The sequence below is a fragment of the Mirounga leonina genome, unplaced genomic scaffold, assembly GCF_011800145.1.
Source record: "Mirounga leonina isolate KUSES-001 unplaced genomic scaffold, KU_Mleo_1.0 Mir_94, whole genome shotgun sequence".
NCBI lineage: Eukaryota > Metazoa > Chordata > Mammalia > Carnivora > Phocidae > Mirounga > Mirounga leonina.
Window position 1 is genome coordinate 5,438,733 of NW_023270855.1, and position 23,344 is coordinate 5,462,076.

Consider the following 23,344-nt stretch of genomic DNA (forward strand, 5'->3'; position numbering starts at 1 on the left):
AAAGAAGTGGTCAGGATTATCATCATGAGTATTATTTGTATATCATTGATTTTTCAAACTTTTAAAAATTAAGCAATAAAACATTATTTTTTTAAGCAAACTTTCCCCAGAATACCCAGATAAAATAGATGAAAACAGAGGTAATCAGGAACCCTGCTCACTTGCTTCCACTATTCCCCTCTGGGGTGGTCCAGACAAATCTCTGTAGAACCCACAGCTGTTGCATATAGCCAGAGTTCTGTGTAAAATATGAAAAAGTGACCCCTAGAACTTACAGGAAATGCTCTATTCCACCCAAGGATTATTTTATAAGTGAGAAAAAAATCTTTGTGACAAGTAAAAAGGTTTGTTTTTAAGCCTATACGTTGAATCTTGATTTTTAGCTCCAAAGTAAAAATGGTATGCTTAGAGAAAAAGCTTGCTGGTTATGGGCTATTGGAACTTAGTTCATTTTTATTTTCTACTACTCCCACTTGAGATTTCCTCTTCATTCCACAGTAGACTAAATGTCAGTCAGAATTATAGATGAGAGAATTGATCAACAGGGTTGTGCTTACTGTGAGAGGGGAAGGGCATGTCATTTCTACAGTGAGATACTGGAAATAGGTGAAAAGTCTTCCCATAATGAATATATACTTTCTGAACAAAGTGCTAATAGACTGTGAGATTTCTTTTCTTTTTGTTAAGAATGGGTGTTGGGGATGTTGGAAAAGGCAAGCCTCAGGGAGATGATGATACAACATTCAAAGGCAGAGCTGTGTAACTTCTAAGGCAGGACTTTCTCCTCTGCTGTACCTTCTCAGTACAACCTGCCTGGCAGAAAAAGAAAAATTTATATGATGCATCTTTCTGTTTATCATTGATTAGAATATAGATTAGAATATAGATTTCTGTGCAGTTCTTAAAACCAAGATTATGAATCTCTAGGGATTACAATTTGTAATGCATTTGGGGGGTGGTCTCCCAGAAATCAAACATTCTATCCTTTTGCCCCCCACTAAGTGCACTTGAATTAAGCCACACACTCCAATTTTGGTTCACAACCATGGCCCCATATCTGTGAGAGAAAGATTTTGGAAGAACAATAGAGCTGGGTCTGCAGGTGCCTAAGTATGAATTTGCAAAGGCTGCTGCACAACCCATTCTATGAAATTGGCCTTGGAAAAGATCCACTTTCAGAAAAACCAACATAGTCCAGATTCTGTTTGTTTTCAGATTAATTACAAAAACTTCCCCACTTTCCACCTCCTCCTTCTTTTACCTTAAAATGACTTCTTCATTTTTCTCGGAAATGATGTGGATTATTTAGTGTAAATAAATAGTGCAGAGATTTCCTGAAAGAGAGCTGATATACTCTATAAAGCATAGATAAAATTATTTCATTCCACTAAGACAGGACTGGGCTGTTGGCCTTTATTGAAGATAGTGATGTCAAGTCACGGATTTCTGAATCTTTCTAGTTACAAAATGTACTTGGATTTTGAGTAATGAACCAAGTAAGCAATAGAAAAGGGTGACTTCTTGAACGTTCACCATGTTTGGCAGTCATAATCTGATTTTACATACGTTTAACATTTTTTTCAAATAACCTCATGAGAAAATGATAACCCCATTGTATAGATGAGAAAACTTAGGCTCAAGAACAAGAAGGTGGCCCAAAGACACCTAGCTAGTAAGGTGGCAAAGGTAGGTCTGAACCCAGGTCCTTCTATTCTACTCCTGTCACTGCTCTTTCCACCATGTTTCTTCATATGTGATTATTCTCAAAGCTGGGTGCTGCCATGTTCTGACATTTTCATACACTCAGAGAAAGTAAACAGATCTTTAATGCATTTGCAGATGAAAATTGTAAGCCATTATAAAACTTTGTCAAATCTTTCTCCAAGATGGGCTCTGTTCTGCCCCTGATTAATTGTTTTGAGGTGTTGCTGTTTAAATTTTCTCTTGGGCTTTTTTCTGATCAATTAATTCAGATCTGTTAATAGATAATTTAGGCCTGGCAAATGAATTCTTTTTTTTAAAAGGTTTTGTTTTTAAGTAATCTATATACCCAACGTGGGGCTTGAACCCACAACCCCAAGATCAAGAGTCACATGCTCTACCAACTGAACCAGCCAGGCACCCCCTGGCAAATGAATTCTTAATAGGAAAAGACAAAGTGCAAGCAAAGCAGCATATCTGCTGTTATAGCAACAGCTAGATAATGAATTGTGGCTCTGACCATACCCCTAGCTGTGTAGCGCATTGCCTAGTTTACAATAAGTAGTCAAATATATTTAATTGACTGGGTTTTGGTCCTCACTTTTTTCTATACAAATTATTTCTATCCCCAGCGGTAAGTGGCTGGGACTTGCTATACTAGGGGGTGTGATCACTCATGAAAGCCCTCAGGCTATGGTCACACGAAGCCCTATTGAGTAGGTAATATTGCTGCTGCTGTTTGTCAAACTGGCACGTGATAAGGTAGTTAGGAAGCGCCTCACAGTTCATTTGTAAATTAGTGCTAACAATATCTACTCTCTAGGGTTGTTGTGAGCTTTGGAAGATTAGCTAGCTACCTAGTCAGCTGCCTAGCCAGAAGACCAACAGTCAAGAAAGGTGACTAAATTATAAAAAAAAAAAAAAGGAAGGAAGAAAAGTGACTATTATTACTTTTACTGTAGTGTTGAATTACATTATTCCTTTGGTTCAGACTCTGTATCTGACATGATTATGCCTGAAATGTGAAAGATCTTGAAGTATATTCTAGAATCTTTTAATATTTGAATTTTTAAAAAGAATCACATAGAATGGTACAAAAATAATAGCCAGTACTAACTGCTTACTCTGTGCCCAGGACTGTTTTATTTATTTCATGCTCAAAACAGTCTTCTGAAATGGGTATGAGTATTATCTCCATTTTACAGTTGATGAAATAGAAGCAGAAGTAACTTGCCCAACCAAGGTCACGTGACTAGTAGTAAGTAGCAAAGCTAGATTTGAACCCAAGCAGTTTTATGCCAGAATCCCTGCTTCACTACACTAAATGTAGCCAGATTTAATAATTTTGTTTCTGATTTGTGCCTTTTCATGTATGTTTAAGAAAATCCTTCCCCCCATATTTTCCAATACTACCTTCTAAAGGGTTTAAAATTTGCTTTTGATATTTGCAGTTTAGTTGCCTGTCTGGAATGAGGGTAGGAATCTAATTTTATTTTGTTATATATGGCTAGCCTAATATGCCAGCAAAGGCTTTTGAAAAAGAGAACCGGGCGCCTGGGTGGCTCAGTTGGTTAAGCGACTGCCTTCGGCTCAGGTCATGATCCTGGAGTCCCTGGATCGAGTCCCGCATCAGGCTCCCTGCTCAGCAGGGAGTCTGCTTCTCCCTCTGACCCTCCCCCCTCTCATGTGCTCTCTCTCATTCTCTCTCTCTCAAATAAATAAATAAAATCTTTAAAAAAGAAAAAGAAAAAGAAAAAGAGAACCACTTTTCAGTTGGTGCATACTCGCGGCTAAGTATTCTTAACCTCTGAGAGCTTTTGTTCATAGTTCAAAAGATACCCTGAGGGTATTCACAGCCCCTGTCCTGTAATTCTGTAGTTCAGTATATCTTTTTCTTGCCACCTCTCTTCCTCTTCTTCTCCCCTTTTATTTCCCCTCCCCCCCAATTTCTGCCTCTTCTCTCTCCTTCCTTTTTAAGGATAGTGCTTACCAAAATTGGGAAGAATTACTGAGTAATCAAGTGATTCATGGTTTCAGGTGTTAAACTACCCTCCTGCTGAAGCTGTGGGTTCATTTTCTTTGGAGGCTGAGAACAGTGGGTTCTGTCAGATGTACTCTTGCAGGAATATTGATGACTCTTAAGTGGGAGTCATATACTGGTAGGATGTAGTGTGGCCCCAAACAGCCTAGGTAGGACAGAAGTCAGATTAAAGCTAGTCTGGTTTACTTCTTTACTTACCGTGTAGGGAAATAAAATCTGAATTAAACTGTGATCATTTGTAAAAAAAAAAAAAAAAAAAAAAAAAACATTGAAATTTTGTGTTTTTTCAAATTTAGAGATATAATAAAACTTTGATTCTAGTACCAAAGACATATTTTCACCAGTATGATCAATGTTTATCCTCCCTGAGTAATAATTAAACTTGACTTCTATATCTGCACTTCTTTTGACAACAGACTGCATGTAAGGTGATATTCAAACTAATAGCAAAGAACTTAAGAAAACTGGATAATACATGAGCTTGTAGTCTTGAATCAGTGGTATTTTATATTTGCTTTTCTTTCCTGTGGTAGATTTTGAGCTATTAAACATAAGTACACAATCAGGGTCCACTACATCCTGTAGTTGTGGGATCTGAAATCCCATTCAGAAAGAAAATCACACAGTGGGAACCCTGTACAACTGAGAGTGACTGTAAGGCACTGAAGAAAGTGGGTTTCTGGAAGCTCCTTTTTCAACTCTTGGCAACGTGGTTATCTGGAACTCTGGCTCATTCTCCTTTCTGCTGCTTCCCTCTGGCCCTTTCATTGCTTGTTAGCTTGCACCTAAAAATGGGGCAGATGGAGGAAGTTATGCAAAATAATTATTGTGCTAGTCCCTAAACTATTCTGGACATTTTTTGTTATTAGTGGAACATAATGTCATTTTGCTCTTCATTTCAGTTTTAAATTATCTTTTGATTTTATTTAAATGCACATTATTTCTCATTTGTTCATCTAAAAAAGAAAAACTATGTTTTTATTCACATCAGTAGTAATATATTAATTCCAGTAATGAACTTTCCACTAATAAACTAATAGTTTTGGAGTTAGAGATCACCATAATTCCTGCTCAGATGGGAAACTGAGGCGATACAACCAAGATGAAAAAAAGACTGACAAGTTACCAGTATTTCACGAATATATTAGATTTGGTATATTATCACAAAAATGTAATTCACATTTTTAAAATATGAGGGTAACCTATATACAGTTCTTTCTACGAGATTGCTGCTGGTTACAGATTTAGGGATGAGGACCAAGTAAAAGGGATATGATCTTAATCTCCAAGATGGTAAATTTGTAATTTGACACTCAAACTGGGCATTTTTATTACCCTGAGATGGTTCTTTTTTTTTTTTTTTAAGATTTTTATTATTTATTTATTTGAGAGAGAGCAGGGCAAGGGCAGAAGGAGAGGAAGCAGACTCCCTGCTGAGCAGGGAGCCCCATGTGAGGCTCAATCCCAGGACCCTGGGATCATGACCTGAGCCGAAGGCAGACACTTAACCAGCTGAGCCACCCTGATGCCCTGAGATGGTTCTTTTATTATTTTATTTCTGTTACTGTCCAATAGAGAGCAGTTTCTACAGACTTTTTGCATGAGCCCGACTCCAGTTCATGACAAGCCACACTTTAGGTTTTCTCGCCTGAGTTAGGGAAACCTGACCTCTCCCCAGCTTTGGCTAATGGCTTTGAAATAGGATAGTTTCAGTTTTCAGATCTGAGCAGCTTGTCTTTTTCTTCATCTCCTTTGAATGGTTGCTCACCCATATGAAGGATAGTCATTGTGTGTGTTTAAGAGTCCCTTGTCTAATAAAAAAACCTTTTACTGGATAGAACTCACAAAAGTTGAGCTCCAAAAGGCCTGAACTTAGTTGTTGACTTGATTAATTTCTTACCTCTTACTGTCTCTCTCCCTGAGTATTCACTTTTATTGCCCAAGTATATCACAGTACTTGTGATCTGGGATATTAACTCCGAGAGTATACCACATTCGTCCTTGGCACTTGGAGCAGTACCTTCTCATTCTTACCTTCACCTATCTGCAGCTACCAATTGAGTGTCCCTATTAGAGAGAGAATAATCCCATTACCCTTGACATACTTGGGGTAAAAAGACACTGATAATTGGATTTTTATATCTAGCCAGTAAAATACCTATTCTCACCAGCATTTTGGGTGACCATAATCTGAGAGCATGGATTGGAATTATAGTGATGTCTGAATACTAAAATGATTTTCATATAATTAAATTGAAATGCAGATGTACCTTGTTTCACAAAAGTATGTGTGAAGAATGTTTGTGAATAAAATCATGCTTTAAACCCACTAGCTGGGGCACTTGGGTGACTCAGTTGGTTAAGCATCTACCTTCGGCTCAGGTCATGATCCCAGGGCCCTGGGGTTGAGCCCTGCGTGGGGCTCCCTGCTCAGCGGGGAGTCTGCTTCTCCTTCTCCCTCTCCCTCTGCCCTTCCCCCACTTGTGCTTGCTTGCTCTTTCTTTCTCTCTCAAATAAATAAAATCTTTAAAAATATATAAATAACTAGGGGAGCTTTGTTATTTAAAGAAATACTGTAATAAATTCTCTAACAAAGGAAGAACACCCCCAGTTTACATCTTGTGCAAATCTTTTTTCATGTCTGTTTTGTGTAAGGCAAAGTGTACTTGTAGAAGGACAGTATCCAAAAGGGACATGGGAGTTGTACAGGACAGGAGGTATTAGGTCAACTATCTATGCCAAGATCTGAGAGTTCGTAAATTTTCAATACATTTGGTTTATTGATTCTGGAGAGGTAGTCCTCTTGGGCTCCTTCTAACATCCACTTCTTATTTTTATACTAGATCGAGCGATTGGAAGTAAGCAGCCTCGCCCAGACTTCCAGTGCAGTGGCCTCCAGCACCGATGGCAGCATCCACACAGACTCTGTGGATGGAACACCAGACCCTCAGCGCACAAAGGCTGCTATCGCTCACCTGCAGCAGAAAATCCTGAAGCTCACGGAACAGATCAAGATTGCACAAACAGCCCGGGACGACAACGTCGCTGAGTACTTGAAGCTCGCCAACAGTGCAGACAAGCAGCAGGCTGCCCGCATCAAGCAGGTCTTTGAGAAGAAGAACCAGAAATCTGCCCAAACCATCCTCCAGCTACAAAAGAAACTTGAGCACTACCACAGGAAGCTCCGAGAGGTGGAGCAGAATGGGATTCCTCGGCAGCCGAAGGATGTCTTCAGGGACATGCACCAGGGTCTGAAGGATGTGGGAGCAAAGGTGACTGGCTTCAGTGAAGGTGTGGTGGACAGTGTCAAAGGTGGACTTTCTAGCTTCTCCCAGGCGACCCATTCAGCAGCAGGGGCCGTAGTCTCAAAACCCAGAGAGATTGCCTCACTAATTCGGAATAAATTTGGCAGTGCAGACAATATCCCTAACCTGAAGGACTCTTTAGAGGAAGGGCAAGTGGATGATGGGGGGAAGGCTTTGGGGGTGATTTCAAACTTTCAGTCAAGCCCAAAATATGGTAGTGAGGAAGATTGTTCTAGTGCCACTTCAGGCTCAGTGGGAGCCAACAGCACCACTGGAGGCATTGCTGTAGGAGCGTCCAGCTCCAAAACAAACACCCTGGACATGCAGAGCTCAGGATTTGATGCACTACTACATGAGATCCAGGAGATCCGGGAAACACAGGCCAGACTAGAGGAATCCTTTGAGACCCTCAAGGAACATTATCAGAGAGACTATTCATTAATAATGCAGGCCTTACAGGAGGAGCGATATAGGTAAGTTATATGGAATTAAAATTCTAAAGTTGGGAAGGGAACTGCAAAAGGATCTGTGTAGAGTATCTTTTTTTATAGCATCCAGAACACTTTAGATATGTCATATAACATCCCCATAGTTCTATCATAGAGAGCAAAATAGAGGCACAGCAAAGTTAAATAACTCCTGAGATCATACACCAATGAAGCACTGGGGTCAGGGGAAGACAATTACGGTAGCTCTCCAATCTTCCATTCCAGTTTAGGACTTTCACATGAAGCCCAAGCTCTCTAAGGCATTCCACCTATTTATTTATAATCATAGAACCACAAATCATTGCAACCTATAACTATGCTACACTGAATTCAAAAGATCTATAACCCTCTGAACTCTAAGAAATCTAAGAAAAATCAAAGATATACCTGGCTAAAAATGTAATGAACACTGTAGGTATTTGACCTTAAACACATTTATGTGGACAATTGGTGTAGAGAGATTAGACTGAAAGTATATCCAGATAAGCACGTCTGTTACCTTTGTTACGAATTGGCAGATGTTTGAATGGGCGTGGACTTAAACATGAAATGTTTCTACAGTCGTTAGAGAATTCTCAAAGGGCTAACTGCTTTGAGTCATATCTGTGCTAAAGGTAGAGAAGCTGGTCTTTCTTCTGTTTCATATAATACTCCATATTCATATTAGACCACTCTTAGTTGTTCTCTAAAAACATGTTTTTTCCCCTTGTTTCTATCCCATGCAGAGAGAAATAATATCCCCCATACAGTACTCATTCAGATCCAAACTCGCTCAGCCAGAGACAGGCCACCTCACTGATACAGATTAAGGGCCAGTTTTACAGAAGCCACAGGTCAGAGCAGGACTCGAAAGACCTGGGTTTTGGTCCTATCCCAAATACTAACTCGAGGGAATCCTCACTACTTACCCTGTAATATCAAGGGTTGAACAGATGATCTCTTAAGGTCTGTTTCACCTCTTTTTAAAAAACAATGATTTTTTTTTTTAAGTTTGCTTTTATGAGATAATCTCAGGGTTTGAAATAAATTGTTCATGTGTATCCATTAGCTCTGAGAGAAGTTACAGCCACACGCTGTTTTCAGATGGTGAAAATATTAGTAATTAAGCCCTGCCTCTTCATTCTTCAATTCTAACTAATTCTAACCTAATTCTAAGACTTTAAGGGAGATGAAAAGAAAAGTGAGTGTGGGAGAGAGAAATGAAGTTCTTAATAAAAGCAAATATATTACTATTTATTATTTTAGTATTTTGTATATTCTTTCATATACTTAAAAGACAATATCTAAAGTGAGTAATCTAACAGATATTCAAATGGACTCTAAAAATAAAACATCTGATCTTTTGTACAGTGTGAAACCTAACTCCCAAGTTCCAATTCTAGTTCTGCCACTTGCTAACCTTGAAAACTGGGCAAGTTTCTAAACCTCTCGAAGTCTTGGTTTCCTCTTCTATAACGTAGGAATAATAACAGTTCTTCATAAGGTTATTGTGACATCTAAAGGGAATAATTTATGTAAAGCACATAGCTCAGTGCCTGGTCCTGTGAATGCTCAGTTGATGTTAGGTAACAGCTGCTACTGCTGCTATTAAAATAGACCCCTCTGAACATGGAGACCCGGTCCTCCCGCAGTCAGATGCTCAAAAAACAAAACAAAAACAAAAACAAAAAAAACACCCCCAAAACAAAAAGCCAGTTGCCTGCTTTGACCCCTTTATTTTGAATGGATGGTAAAACATTCCAGTTTTTAAATCCTTCAGAGCTTAAAATTCATGTAGAGCTTGTTATGTCTTCAAGTCAAATGTAGGCCAATATGAAACAATCATAGAGGAAAAACAGGTTTCCCAAGGCCCACCTTTGTACCAATTTGAAATAATCCAGGGACAGGACAGAACTTTTAGCTGGTCATTATAACCTCATTATAAGAATCAAGTCCAAACGACTTGTGAGGTAACGAGAAGTGCATTTCTTTCATTGCATTTTGGGTTCTCTGTAGTGGGTAAATGATTAGTTTTATGGAATAAAGAGAGAATAAAGAAAACTTAAGAATTTCGGGGCTCCTGGATGGCTCAGTTGGTTGGGCGGCTGCCTTTGGCTCAGGTCGTGATCCCAGGGTCCTGGGATTGAGCCCCGCGTTGGGCTCCCGGCTCAGCAGGAGCCTGCTTCTCACTCTCCTCCCCGCTTGTGCTCTCTCTCGCTATCTCTGTCACTATCTCTCTCTCTCTCTCAAATAAATAAAATCTTAAAAAAAAAAAAGAAGAAAACTTAAGAATTTTCAAAAACAGAGGTAAAGCTTGGAGAGCCAGGGAAGACATAGTATAATGTGTAATCTCACTTTTGTCATATCACTTAAACTTTAGAATGGTCTTTCTTTAAAACGAATCTTGAAGAAAGAAAGCCTTTTTTCTCCAAGAAAGGGAGCAGAAATGTCACAGCTGTTTGACTCAGCTATTTTGTTGTACCAGTATTTCCCATGTATTGAGCAGTTAGAAATTTCTCCTCTGTTACATGTTCTTAACTAGTAAATATACTTAATTTTGTTGATCTTTGAACCATTTCATCTAAGTGAAATTTTCCCACACATTGAAGCATATTCTTAAGAATCAAAACTTTCACATTTTAAGCATTTTTAGGGAATTTCTTTACCTTCTTTTAACAGAATAATACACTGAACCTTGACTTGATTGGAAATAGTATAGAACAGTGGTGTTCTAGCTCAGTGATACTGTCAGGTCAGTGAGAGTGAAACGAATATGTGCCTCTACAGTAAACAGTCCGAGACAGCTTGCTCTTTAAAGTTCTTTTGTCTGCTTTTCGTAAAGTTTGTTTTTTTGTCCTTTCCATATCCCAACACTGTTGCTGAGCTGCTTGCAACAGCCTCTCTTTACTAATTTCTATTTGAGCTCTGTTGTAGGTTTGGCTTTTTGTCTAGGAAGGAAGTAGGCTAGCTAGGGATGGACTTAAGGGATTCTTCTGTGACCAAGAACCAATTAAAGCATATATGGCCACTCTAGATATATTTGTTTATTTTCTGTGCTTTAGTTTATTTTACTAATATGTGAGTTGACAGGAGGGAGGCTGTGTACAGGGTTGCTGCTTGTTATTCAAATGAGGTGGAGGAAGACACTACCACTCAACATTTACTGAACTCCTATGGTGTGCATAATGCTTTACATATATTTGCTAATCCTCACAGTAGCCCTTCAGGTGGATTGTATTATCCCCATTCTACAGATGAGGAAATGGAGGCCCAGTGGGGTTTTACATTTTGCCAAAAGGTTACTTAGTAAGTGATAAAGCCAGGAATAAAACCCAGTTTAATGTGAATGCAAAGCCAGTGGTTTGGTTTTGTTTTTCATTTCAGGACAGGTTCCCCCCCCCCCCCCCAGCTCAACCCTGAAATCTATTATGATCGAAAAACTGCAGTCTAGCTAAAATCTGTGTGATTGAAAGACTAGCCTATAGTCTAGCTCTAGGAAGCATTGACTGCGTGGGGTATTGGGCCTTTTCCAGGTCAAAGTGTGTGTTTCACTAAAAGCTGAGTCATTGTTGCTAACATGTTTTATAAAATTCTGTGAATGCAAAAAAAAAAAAAAAAAATCTGTGACTGCACAAGCTCTGGAAAGTTTTCTACAGCAGTGTAGGTAATAGGGGAAACCTACTAAGGAAACTTTCACTTCCATCCTTATTTCCCCCTTTGCAGAGTCCCTTTTCGGTCTTGTCATTCACTTAATGTGCTTCCTGTTGCTCTCTGCCCGTAAGGCCAAATTAAGATTTTTACCCAAGACCGTCTACTTACTTTGAAATAATTAGAAACATTCAGAAGCCTGTGGAGTACAGTCTCTCTCTTCACCCACATAACTGTGCCATGGCTGAGTATGTCTTCAGCACCCACATGCATTCAGCCCAGGAAGCCACTGTAACAGAGCTTGGATCTGAACTCCACCTCAACCTTTGATCAGGAACTAGGTTTTTAGTCTTTGAGCTGTGCATTGGGCTCTCAGATATGAGTGAGAACATGTATTTTGGGAAAGAAAGATGCAAAGTTTAGACAGTTTTTCTGGTGATGGGATTGTGCTCACTTCAGATTCTTCCTGTGCAAATAGTCTGTACATCCCATTAAAGTATTATCACAGATTTGTTAGGAGAACCTGGGTTCATGTAGTAGTACTTCAGAGATAGAAGGGCCCTTAGATATCTAGTTTAATCTCATTTTACACGAGTATACTGAGGCCCAGAAAGATAAAGTAACTTTTGCCAGGTCACACAGTAAAATGGTTTAACATATATTTAATCTGCTAAAAACTGGAAGACTAGCCCTGTTCCCATGGTGGGTATAATATATTCTTGAGCTACCAGAGGAAAAAATTGAGCTGTGGCAAAATGCACTGAAAATAGGAGAGAACTAGGAAAACATTCATTGACAGTTTTACAGGTTCCTTTTGTAGTTTTTCCCTTCGGGGATCTGGCTGGGAATCCTACTCCGCTATTGCCCATATGTGGCCGTGTCATACAGGCAGACTAAAAACCCTCTTCCTGTTGAGGAGCAGTAATGCCATTTTAAAAGCTTCTATTTTAAGGGGATTACTGTCCTTTGGAAATCAGCTTCTGAAACTGTATTAAGCCCAGGGATATTTTAAGTTGCCCTGAGTCATAAGAGCAAAAACACAGAAGAAGGCACTCACCAGAGCAGCCGTCACATGCGTACAACCGTCAGTAGCTAGGCTAACGCAATTAGGCACAGGCCATTGGAGTTTTATTTATTTTTATTTTATTTTATTTTATTTTTTAAGATTTTATTTATTTATTTGACAGAGAGTGAGAGAGCACAAGCACGGGGAGCGGCAGTGAGAGAGGGAGAAGCAGACTCCCCGCTGATCAGGGAGCCCGATGTGGGGTCGATCCCAGGGCCCTGGGATCATGACCTGAGCCGGAAGCAGACGCTTTACCGACTGAGCCACCCAGGCGCCCTGGAGTTTTAATTAAACAGATGGTCAGTTAAATATAATTTTATTTTACCATCACTAGACATAAGAAAGATATGGTCAGATACAGGTATTTTGGCCCCTTTACTCCAGGTGTTAGACCTGTGTCAATTATAAATTGATCTGAGAGTCTCCAGAGTATATGTAGACTAGGTTTGGACAGTAAGTTTGAAATAGAAACTTGAGAATATTGGATCAAATTAGCTCCTGTAGAGAAATAAAGCCCAATTGAGATATGTTCTTAGGAAAAGTAAGACCTTCCATATAAAAGAGAATTTACAGATGTGCTTTTCCCAACATAGCCCTGAAAAGGTAAAGGAGGAAGAATGGAAGGGAAGGAGGGAGGAAGAGAGGGAGAGAAAAATTATTTACTTCAGTAATTACTTGAGGTTGGACAAGCCTGCATTCACTTGCCAGTTTTTGTGTGACCGTATGTAATTCCTCTGAGCCTCAGTTTCCTGTATAAAAACAAGGTAATGATATCTACTGTACAGGGTTGGAGATAATGTATGTGAAGCACCTAGTATGGTCTGTGGTGTGCCAGGATGTTAGAAAGCTGTCATTACCAAGTTTCCAGATTGCCTAGAAAGCTCCCCTCTCCCCCAGCTTTTATTCATTCCCTATACGCTATAGGCATCTGCTGTTTCTTTCTTTCTTTTTTTTTTTTTTTTTAAGATTTTATTTATTTATTTGACAGAGAGATAGAGAGAACAAGTAGGCAGAGAGGCAGGCAGAGGGAGAGGGAGAAGCAGGCTCCCCGCCGAGCAGGGAGCCCGATGCGGGGCTCGATCCCAGGATCCTGGGATCATGACCTGAGCCGAAGGCAGCCGCTTAACCAACTGAGCCACCCAGGCGCCCCTGCATCTGCTGTTTCTTATCTTTAAGATAATGCACTGCCTACCCTGAAGGTTTCGGGGACTGATTCTGTGCTTTTTCCTTTCCAACTAAAGGCTAGTTCAGTGTTTCCTAGCCTCTTTTCAGGCTTCAACACAAATGAAGTAACAAAAGGTAGGGAGGAAATATCCACTTTCCCCAATTCAGCCAGGAATCTATTCCAGTTCCCACCACACGTCATACCTCTACGCTAACTATGTCTCTCTGTTCTGGTCAAACCCTGGCAGAAGCTACCTCAGGTCCCTGTTGGTGTTAGCCCTGGGATCTGGTTCTTCCTGTTTCTCTCAGTACCTGCTCTACAAGATTCTTCAGCCATCCTGTCCTAATGACCTATTGCCCAATTAGGGAAGCACTCCCCCCACCCCCCACTCTCAGAGCTGGCTCCAAACTTTCGAGCCACGCCCAAAGAGTGATGCACTAGGGGAAACATCTCCAGCCTGACACTCATCCAGTTTCTCATTCATCAGGAATTTGACCCAAAAGAGCCGTGGCTTATCTTTGATCTAAGTAGATGACTAATGTGTTGACCTCCAATGGCTGAAACACTTGATTAATTTACTTATTATTATTTATTAATTGTTTACCTACAACAAAATCTAGATGTCTTTTTATATTTTGTAAATAGAGCAGATTTTGCTTTTGGTTGGGGGATCGATTTCACCTCCCAAAATATGACATAACCTACATTTAAAAAAGATCTCACAGTCTTTAAGGCTTTCTGTTGACTAATAGTTAAACTCAAGCCGTATTCGAGTGTCTAAGTTTTCTTTGAGTTGTAATGATTTGGGAAGGACTTTTGAGTAAAAAGTCTCAAAATGAGGTTATTAATCTCATACTACTTTGTGTTCCAGCTGGAGTCTCATGGAAAGCACATGCTAGTCAAAATCATATACTTGTAGGACCAAGAATTGCCCCCTCCCCTTCATGTCCAGAGAGCTCTAATTGGCATCATATCAAGAGGTTAAAATCCCTTAGAGTTCTTGATTTTAAAAAATCACATGTGAAAGGCTGTACACAGTTTACCTTCCCTTTTCCCCCCCACTCTTTGATTTGATACTAATATTTAATGAGAAGACAGAGGTATTCTTTCTTTGAATTCCCTAGGTATATGACTTCCCTATTTTAGGATTTAGGTAGGAAGTAAACACTAGCAAGTAAAACAAAAGAGATTATAATATTAATAATGGGAGTAGTGAGAAGTCAGTGGGAACTGGAATAATGGGTATTTTCTTCCTTTTGTTCTTGTTTACATTTTGCATTTGATTAGTGGTATAGAAGCAGTAAGTTTTTAAAAAGACAATAATAAAACAAATCTAGAAACAGGAAGCATGAACCAAGTGGTTCGGATTCTCAGTACACCTCACTAACCTAATAAGGGGAAGTTACTGCATCTTTCTCAGCCTCCCATTTCTTAATTAGAAATTGAAGTACCTCCCAGGGACAAAGGAGGTAAGGTTTAATGTAGAAATCTCTTCATGAATCAGAGGCAGATGCCACACCTAAAAAGGCATGGGGTGTGGGGGTGGGTGGTTATTGCTTTTGTTATTATTGGTGTTAGTGTTTTGATACTTTGATGTTTACAGTGATTAACTAGATGTAGATTGAACCCTAAATTCCTCCCCCACATGCACTCCTCCACACTGGGCTCTTTGTGTTAGCCTGATTTCAGACCATAATTTCACATGTAGGTTATGTTATGTAAGCCATATAAAAATGACTGATGGCACTGAAAAATGTTTGATTGGAAATTGTTAAGCTTGATCAGATTTGTGCTTTCAAATTGTGGGTTGTGAGGTTGTGAAAAGAGCTAAGGAACAAACTTCCATGACCTGGGTGAACAAATCAGCGAAAGTGTTTTAGTGATGACAGGCCCAGTAAAGTTCTTTCAAGGTGCTGAGGTAACCCAGAAGACCTGTATTCCAAGACAACAAGGGCATCTTGCCAGCCTCTTTGTTCATCACATTTTACAAAAGCCTCAAAGTTTATGGCTTTCTTGGTTTCCTCCCTGATGTTTCCTGCAGATTAGAGGTGTTTACTATAGTAACCCAAACACAACTGTGTAAGGATAGGGGTGCCTGGCTGGCTCATCTGGTAGAGCATGCAATTCTTGATCTCAGGGTCATGAGTTCGAGCCCCACATTGGGTGTAGAGCCTACTTTAAAAAAAAAATGTGTAAATATAATAGGGTTTCAGCTACCCAATAACAGCTGTGACTTTTCTGTTCTTTCAGAAAGTCATCATTCTCCAGGTACTTCTTATGACTTGAAGAAGAAAGCAGATGCTAGTAATTAGTTGGTGAATTAATGGGGCTGTTTCAACTGGACCCATTGTGGGTCTTGCTTCACCCTTGAGTTCTGCAGCTTTATGTCACCTTGGCAAGTCTCCTAACCTGTTGGTCTGTTTTCATCTGCGGGGAAATGGAGCTTATTCTACTTACCCAAATGCTATTTCACTATTTAACTAGCTGTAAATAAAGTACTATCTCTGGGACCAATAGTATATTTTCTCATTTGGGAAGATTCTCAGCTTGAGGAAATCTTGCTTTTAATTTCTCATGTAACTAACTGTGAGTGAATTGTTCAATCTCCAAAGGACTTTATTTTCCACAGGAGCATGGTGAGGATTAACAGTTTCTACTCAACTCTCTCTAGAGATTTGCAAAGATCAAATGAAGTATACTTGAGATACTTTCCCTCTCACACATACAAAACACATACCGTGAAAGGAAGGTAGGTAGGACAGTTTCATCAATTTAAAAGAAAGCTTGAACAAGCCAGTGAATGGACTTAGTTATCTGGCAAACTTGAGTCAGGGAAATAGCAGGAACCCATTTGTATGTTTGTGCTGGTCCTCCTGATGAGGAAGTAAGAAGAGGCTTGTGCCTCTCTTGTCCTTTTTTTTTTTTTTTTTTTTTTTTAAGATTTATTTATTTGACAGAGACACAGTGAGAGAGGGAACACAGGCAGGGGGAGTGGGAGAGGGAGAAGCAGGCTTCCTGCACCTCCCTTCCTTGCAGGGAGCCCAATGCGGGGCTTGATCCCAGGACCCTGGGATCATGACCTGAGCCAAATGCAGCCGCTTAACAACTGAGCCACCCAGGGCGCCCCCCTCTCTTATCCTTCTTGAGAAGGACAGAATGTGTACCCAGAAGACCCATTTATGAGATGTCAGGAAAAACTCAATATACTGGAACAGTGAAAATTTTAGAAAATGTAAAATTGAGGATGTGGAGATTAGATGAAGAAGTGGAGGATTAGAGGGGGAAAAAATCAGAAGGAAGAAGCCTTGAATGTTGGAGCCACAGAGCACTTGAGGTCAACAAGTAGTCCTTTTAAACTTCCTCACTAAAGATTGTTGGAGGGACTTGGGAAGATCATAAAAGACAAAAATGAAACCAAATGTATACTTGTGATAGATCTCTCCCACTGAGCTCCATTTTTGCAAGGGCATTTGACGTCTAACTCCTTTTCAATTTTCACAATTGCCCTTTGGAATAGGTAGGTTACCTCTTCACAGGGTCACACTGGTGGGTTGCAGAGTCAGGGCTTGAATCCCAAACCCAGGCTGAGCAGATCATCAGCTGGTACAAATTGCCTAAAAACAGGCGCCTGGGTGGCTAAGTCGTTAAGCTATCTGTCTGCCTTTGTCTCAAGTCATGATAAGTAGGGAGTCTGCTTCTCCCTCTGCTCACCCCCCCCCCACCCCACCCGTTCCTATGTGCGCCTGCTCTCAAATAAAATCTTTTAAAGAAAAACTGTATAAAACCATAAGTACAAAGAAGGTGCAAAGTGGAAGGAGTGAAGATGGACAGCCTTTAGATAAAATATGAAGTGAACCAAATGGCTTCCAGAACCTTTGACATGTTAGTGTCATTGTATGATAAATGGCTTCCAGAACCTTTGACATGTTAGTGACCATTGTATGATAAACATTTCTTTTTTTTTTTTAAGATTTTATTTATTTATTTGAGAGAGAGAGAATGAGAGACAGAGAGCATGAGAAGGAGGAAGGTCAGAGGGAGAAGCAGACTCCCTGCTGAGCAGGGAGCCCGATGCGGGACTCGATCCCGGGACTCCAGGATCATGACCTGAGCCGAAGGCAGTCGCTTAACCAACTGAGCCACCCAGGCGCCCTGATAAACATTTCTTATATTAAGGTTCAAGAGTGTTGGGAACAAGTGCTGAGGACTTTTTCATGTACTTTATGATTCATATACAGTATTACATATTTTTATGTAGTATTATATAATTATAAAAATCTGAGGGGCAACCTAAGGTGTTATTAATAAATCATCTTAGGTATTCACAAGTAAAAGTATCCAAAACATATTTTATAACAACCCAAAGCCATGAAATAGCTCAAAAAGGAATCTGAAAGAGATACATGGAGGAGGGAACTCCATAAAATACTCTCAAACAGAAGTTGTGGATGGCACAAGGAAATCCAGTTGATGAAACTCAATGTGAAATGGACCAAACAAATGAGAGATTATACTGCCAGAAGACAATAATACCTTCAAAGTGCTAGGGAAGAATAACTGTGACCTTAGAATGCTATGTCCACCTAATTTATTATTCAAGAAAGAGAGTGAAATTACGACACTTTTAGACATATGTAGACAAAAATTAACCACTCATGGAAACCTTTGCTGAGAGAAATACTAAAGGATATACTTCAAGAAGGGGGGGAAAACCCTCAAACAATGGGTGAAAGAAGTCAGTAAAGCATGTTCTAACTAAGTAGGGACTTAAAATTATATATACTAGGGCGCCTGGGTGGCTCAGTTGGTTAAGCGACTGCCTTCGGCTCAGGTCATGATCCTGGAGTCCCGGGATTGAGTCCCACATCAGGCTCCCTGCTCAGCAGGGAGTCTGCTTCTCCCTCTGACCCTCCCCCCTCTCATGCTCTCTCTCTCTCTATCTCATTCTCTCTCAAATAAATAAATAAAATCTTAAAAAAAAAAATTAAAATCTTAAAAAAAAAGTGTTAAAACTTTGGGGGAAGAAACATATTTTGTACCTTAATCTGCCTGGCACTTGGCACCTTTCTTTTCACTTTATTCTTGTCCTTTTCAGTCAGTGGGTGCTCACAGAAATACTAGGATAAATAAAACACAAAGGTGAATGCAGTTTTGCTTTTCAACTGGATGTGTAGCTATGGGACTCCTCAACACAGACAAAATGACAAAATAGGCTAACTTAAACCTTCATTTATTTATTTATTATTTATTTGACAGAGAGAGACATAGCAAGAGCAGGAACACAAGCAGGGGGAGTGGGAGAGGGAGAAGCAGGCTTCCCACAGAGCAGGGAGCCCGATGTGGGACTCGATCCCAGGACCTTGGGATCATGACCTGAGCCGAAGGCAGACACTTAACGACTGAGCCACCCAGGCGCCCCCCTTCCTTTCATTTTTTTAAAGATTTATTTATTAGAGAGAGTGGGGGAAAGGCAGAAGGAAAGGGAGAGAGGGAATCTCAAGCAAACTCCACACTGAGCACAGAGCCCAACTTGGGCTCAATCTCATGACCTTGAGACCATGACTGAGCCAAAATCAAGCTGGACGCTTAACCGACTGAGTCACCCAGGTACCCCCTTCCTCTCATTTTTTTAATGCATTTCAAAGTAAATTGCAGACATCCATAATCTTTTTTAACAGCTTCATTGAGATATAATTCATATACCATAGAATTCACCCATTAGGCGTATATAGTCAGGAGCGCCTGGGTGGCTCAGTTGTTTGGGTGTCTGCCTTTGGCTCGGGTCATGATCCCAGAGTTCTGGGATCCAGCCCCATGTGGGGCTCCCTGCTCAGTGGGGAGTCTGCTTCTCCCTTTCCCTCTGCCCCTCTCCCCGCTCATGCTCTGTCTCTCTCAAATAAATAAAATCTTAAAAACAACAACAAAATATACGAATCAATGATTTTTAGTGTATGCACAGATATACGCAGCCATCACCATAATCAGTTTTAGGGCATTTTCATTGCCTTCCAATCTTCCCATTCTGCCCAGACCCTGGCAACCATTAATCTTTGTCTCTATAGATTTGCTTATTTTGGACATTTCATATACATCGCATGGCATCATGCAGTTTGTGGTCCTTTCTGACTGGCATCTTTCACTTAGAATAATGTATTCAAGGCTCATCCATATTGTAGCATGTGTCATTACTTCATTTTATTTCCAAATAATATTCCATTGTATGGTTGCGCCACATTTTATCCATTTATCAGTTGATGGATATTTACTTGTTTCCACTTTTTGGCCATTAAGAATAATGTTGTTGTGAATGTTTGTGTACACCTTTTTGTATGGGAATAAGTTTTCATTTCTCTTCAGTGTATACCTGGAGTGGAATTTCTGGGTCATACAGTGATTCTCTATGTAACTTTTTGAGGAACTGCAAAACTGTTTTCCAAAGCTGATACACCATTTACATTCCCACCAGCTGTATGAGAGTTCAAATTTATCCACATCTCCCCAACGCTTGTTATTATCCTCTTTTTGATTCTAGGTATGTAGAGTTACTTCATTCCTCCTCCCATTGACTCCACCTTGACATCAAGCTCCAAACAGTCATGTCACTGTAGTTCAGTCCAGCTCCCTGTGTGGCTATGTAATTTGGATCAACTATAGACCTGACTCAAGTTTCTTACTTATAAAAGGGAGTTTAGCTCATCTGGGCTTCTTGAGTAGTTTCTAAGTGGCATCACGGTGTAGAGGTTAAGAACTTGGGTTTAGGGCGCCTGGGTGGCTCAGTTGGTTAAGCGACTGCCTTCGGCTCAGGTCATGAACCCAGGATCGAGTCCCGCATCAGGCTCCCTGTTCAGCAGGAAGTCTGCTTCTCCCTCTGACCCTCCCCCCTCTCGTGTGCTCTCTCTCTCTCAAATAAATAAAATCTTAAAAAAAAAAAAAAAGAACTTGGGTTTAAAGTCAGACAAACATGGATTCGAATCTTTACTCCCTACTTAATTTCTGTGTGCCCTTAGGCAAGTCACTTTACCTCTTTGAGCTTCAGTTTCCTTATCTGTAAAGTGAAGATAATACTTACTACCTTCTTGGAGTTTCAGAAATGAATTTGGGTAGGGGTGCCTGAGTGGTGCAGTCAGCTGACTCTTGGTTTTGGCTTAGGTCCTGATCTCAGGGTCCTGGCATCAGGCTCCACATTCAGCACAGACCCTGCTTGAGTTTCTCTCTGCCTCTCCCCCCACCAAATAAATAAATAAATCTTTTAAAAAATTAATTTGGATATATAGTAGGCACTAAATAAATGGCAGCAGCTGCTGTTTCTTTTTATTCTGTTCTGATGGTATGTGTGAGGCCATGTTTAATATCAAATAAGATTCTCCAACATTCCTGAAAGACCATACAATTAGGGAACACATGCCAAAGATGTCACATGGGTCTGTTCTCATCAGCAAGACTGTCACCACTGCCATGCCTCCCCTCCCTGCCACCCAGTATCAATCCTTAGCCTAGGAGGGTTATTTGCTGCTAGGCCCAGCCCTTCCCTTAAATCTCAAGGGACTGATACTTAGGAACACTCCTTTTACAAAGTCTCTATCCCATCTCTTGTAAGGAGAGAGAATGATGAAATCATCAAACACTAAAAGCTCCACAGAATAGTGAGCTAAATAAAATAGGACGAGCCTGAAAAGACAGTAGTATATCAACATATTCTTATGGCAGTTGGTGGACTTAAAATTTGATAGAAAATCAGTTCTGGAGGTGGTGCCTGTTTCTGAGCACATGCCCTGGGCAGCAGCAGATGAAGTGAAAAGACAGTCACAGAGAATATCAGCCCGAGTTACAGGTAAAGGGTGGAAACACTTTCTGATCTGTTCCATCACTTCAGTAACAGAATTTTAGTGTGAAAGAAAGCAATACAGATGCCTATCAAGGATAAAGGAAAACTCAGTAGGATTCAGTAATACAGTGAAAAGGGTCAGACTGTGCCTTTTAAATAAAAACCCTTGTTTCTTAGAGAAAGAAAGGATATAATTATTTATTATATAATTATCCGAAGGGAGAATATCAGTGATGCTGCGGTATAAGAATTACCTTAACAGAAAACTTCTGTGTATTCCTTAAAAGGTTGTGTACTATATATGGGGTTAAAAACAAGGAAAGGGAGGGGCAACCTGGGTGGCTCAGTCGTTAGGCCTCTGCCTTCGGCTTGGGTCATGGTCCCAGGGTCTTGGAATCGAGCCCCACATCGGGCTCCCTGCTCGGCGGGAGGCCTGCTTCTCCCTCTCCCACTCCTCCTGCTTGTGTTCCCTCTCTTGCTGTCTCTCTCTCTGTCAAATAAATAAATAAAATCTTTAAAAAAAAAAAAAACAAGGAAAGGGAGGGTAGTTTTAAATGTCATTTTTAGTTTTTAATACAAAGTCCCCTGAGGCTTCTATGCTAGCGTTGGGTGTGTGTTTGCCCCAGCAGTGTTAAGTAGCAGTATATTCTCCTGTTGGGCTGAGCCCTCTGTCTGACAGAGAGGCTTACATTTTATTCACCACAAGCTAGAGATGAGTTTATTGTTCCCTTTCCAGTCTGTTTTAATGTATAGTTTTAAACTATCCTCCTACCTACTTAGTTCTTTGTTTGGTTCCTGGAATTCCCACACACAACCTACCCCAATTTATCCTCGTCTCCTCTATATAACCCATATTCCTAAAATGCTGTGTTCATCATGTCACCCTCTCCCCATCAGCAATCTGCTTTGAGCCCATTTACTATCTGTTCCAGATTCCCAACTCCCATACCTACCTCTTAAGGCCAGATTTCCATTTTCTCTCCAACATAGATCTATCATTCCAGTTATCCTGTACATTTCTACCTCCTGTCCTTTACCCATGTTCTTTTTCTACCTAAAATCTCTGATCTTGTCCTTTAAACCTGTTTCAATCCTACTGGTCCTTAGGTGCCCAGCCCAGGTTCTACCTTTATGTAGATAACCTTCTCATAGATAGCCCTAAGTGCTAGAGATACAAGATGAATTAAATGACCTGCTCCCAAGGAACTTTATCTCCCTCCATCTTCCTGTTTTTTTCTTAGCTATAGCACACTGGCCTACTTTGTGTCCCTCAAACCTGCCAAGCTAGTTCTCATCTTGAGAACTTTATACTTGCTTTTCCTTCTGCTTTAAGATACTCTTCCCCCCCTCATCTTCATAAGTCCATTCATATCATCATTCAAGTTTCATCTGTCATTGTTGGAGAGCACTGAACAGGGAAGAGTTCTTCTCTATTCCAGCTCAACCAACCACCAGGCACTCTGTCATATATATACCCCTATTGATCTTCTTCATTTTACTTATCCATACCTGCAGTTGTCTTGGTTTCTCTGCTTCCCCCCACACCCCGCCCAACGCACGTACAACTTAGATGTAAACTACTGAGGGCAGGCATTCTGTGTTGCTTACCACACAATATTTCTAGTACTTTGAACATACCTGGTACACAGCAGGCTCTCAGTAAATATTTGTTGACTGAGATGTCCTAGACACTGTGCTTGGCCAAGGGGATGATGGGCTCTGAACCATGAACACCCAGGTGAGTGACCTGTCCAGTATCAGGACAAGCTTTTGGTGACTGCTAGAAGGTCAGTTTCCATTTATGTGCTGTTTATCTTGTGGTGAGACCTGCTTAATTGTATTCTAGTTTTTGCCTCTCCCCTTTGCTATCTTGTGATGAGACCTGCTTAATTGTATTCTAGTTTTTGCCTCTCCCCTTTGCTGCTCAGAACAAAGTAAGAACTGCCTCATTTATTATGAGTATGCTCCAGGCTGACCAGGGCTGCTGGCATTGCTGCAAGTACTGTGTGTTGAGAAGATTGTGGAAAAACCATGTTGCTGCTATGATATGGCCTTGTGACAAGCTTCCATTCCAGGGACTAAGATAGCTGTCCCCACTAGCAGCCCTGTTATCCCAGTCCACTGAC

At 40.4% G+C, this 23,344-nt stretch overlaps 1 protein-coding gene across 10 annotated transcripts in view; it reads left to right on the forward strand.

Annotated features, from left to right (window-relative positions):
* Positions 1–23,344, forward strand: part of TMCC1 (transmembrane and coiled-coil domain family 1) — a 251,085-nt gene that overhangs the window by 221,920 nt on the left and 5,821 nt on the right. For all 10 annotated transcript variants that reach the window (XM_034996432.1, XM_034996435.1, XM_034996434.1 and 7 more), the window contains one exon: positions 6,586–7,520. In XM_034996432.1, the coding sequence (XP_034852323.1) occupies positions 6,586–7,520 (935 nt within the window). The remainder of the gene's footprint in view (positions 1–6,585; positions 7,521–23,344) is intronic.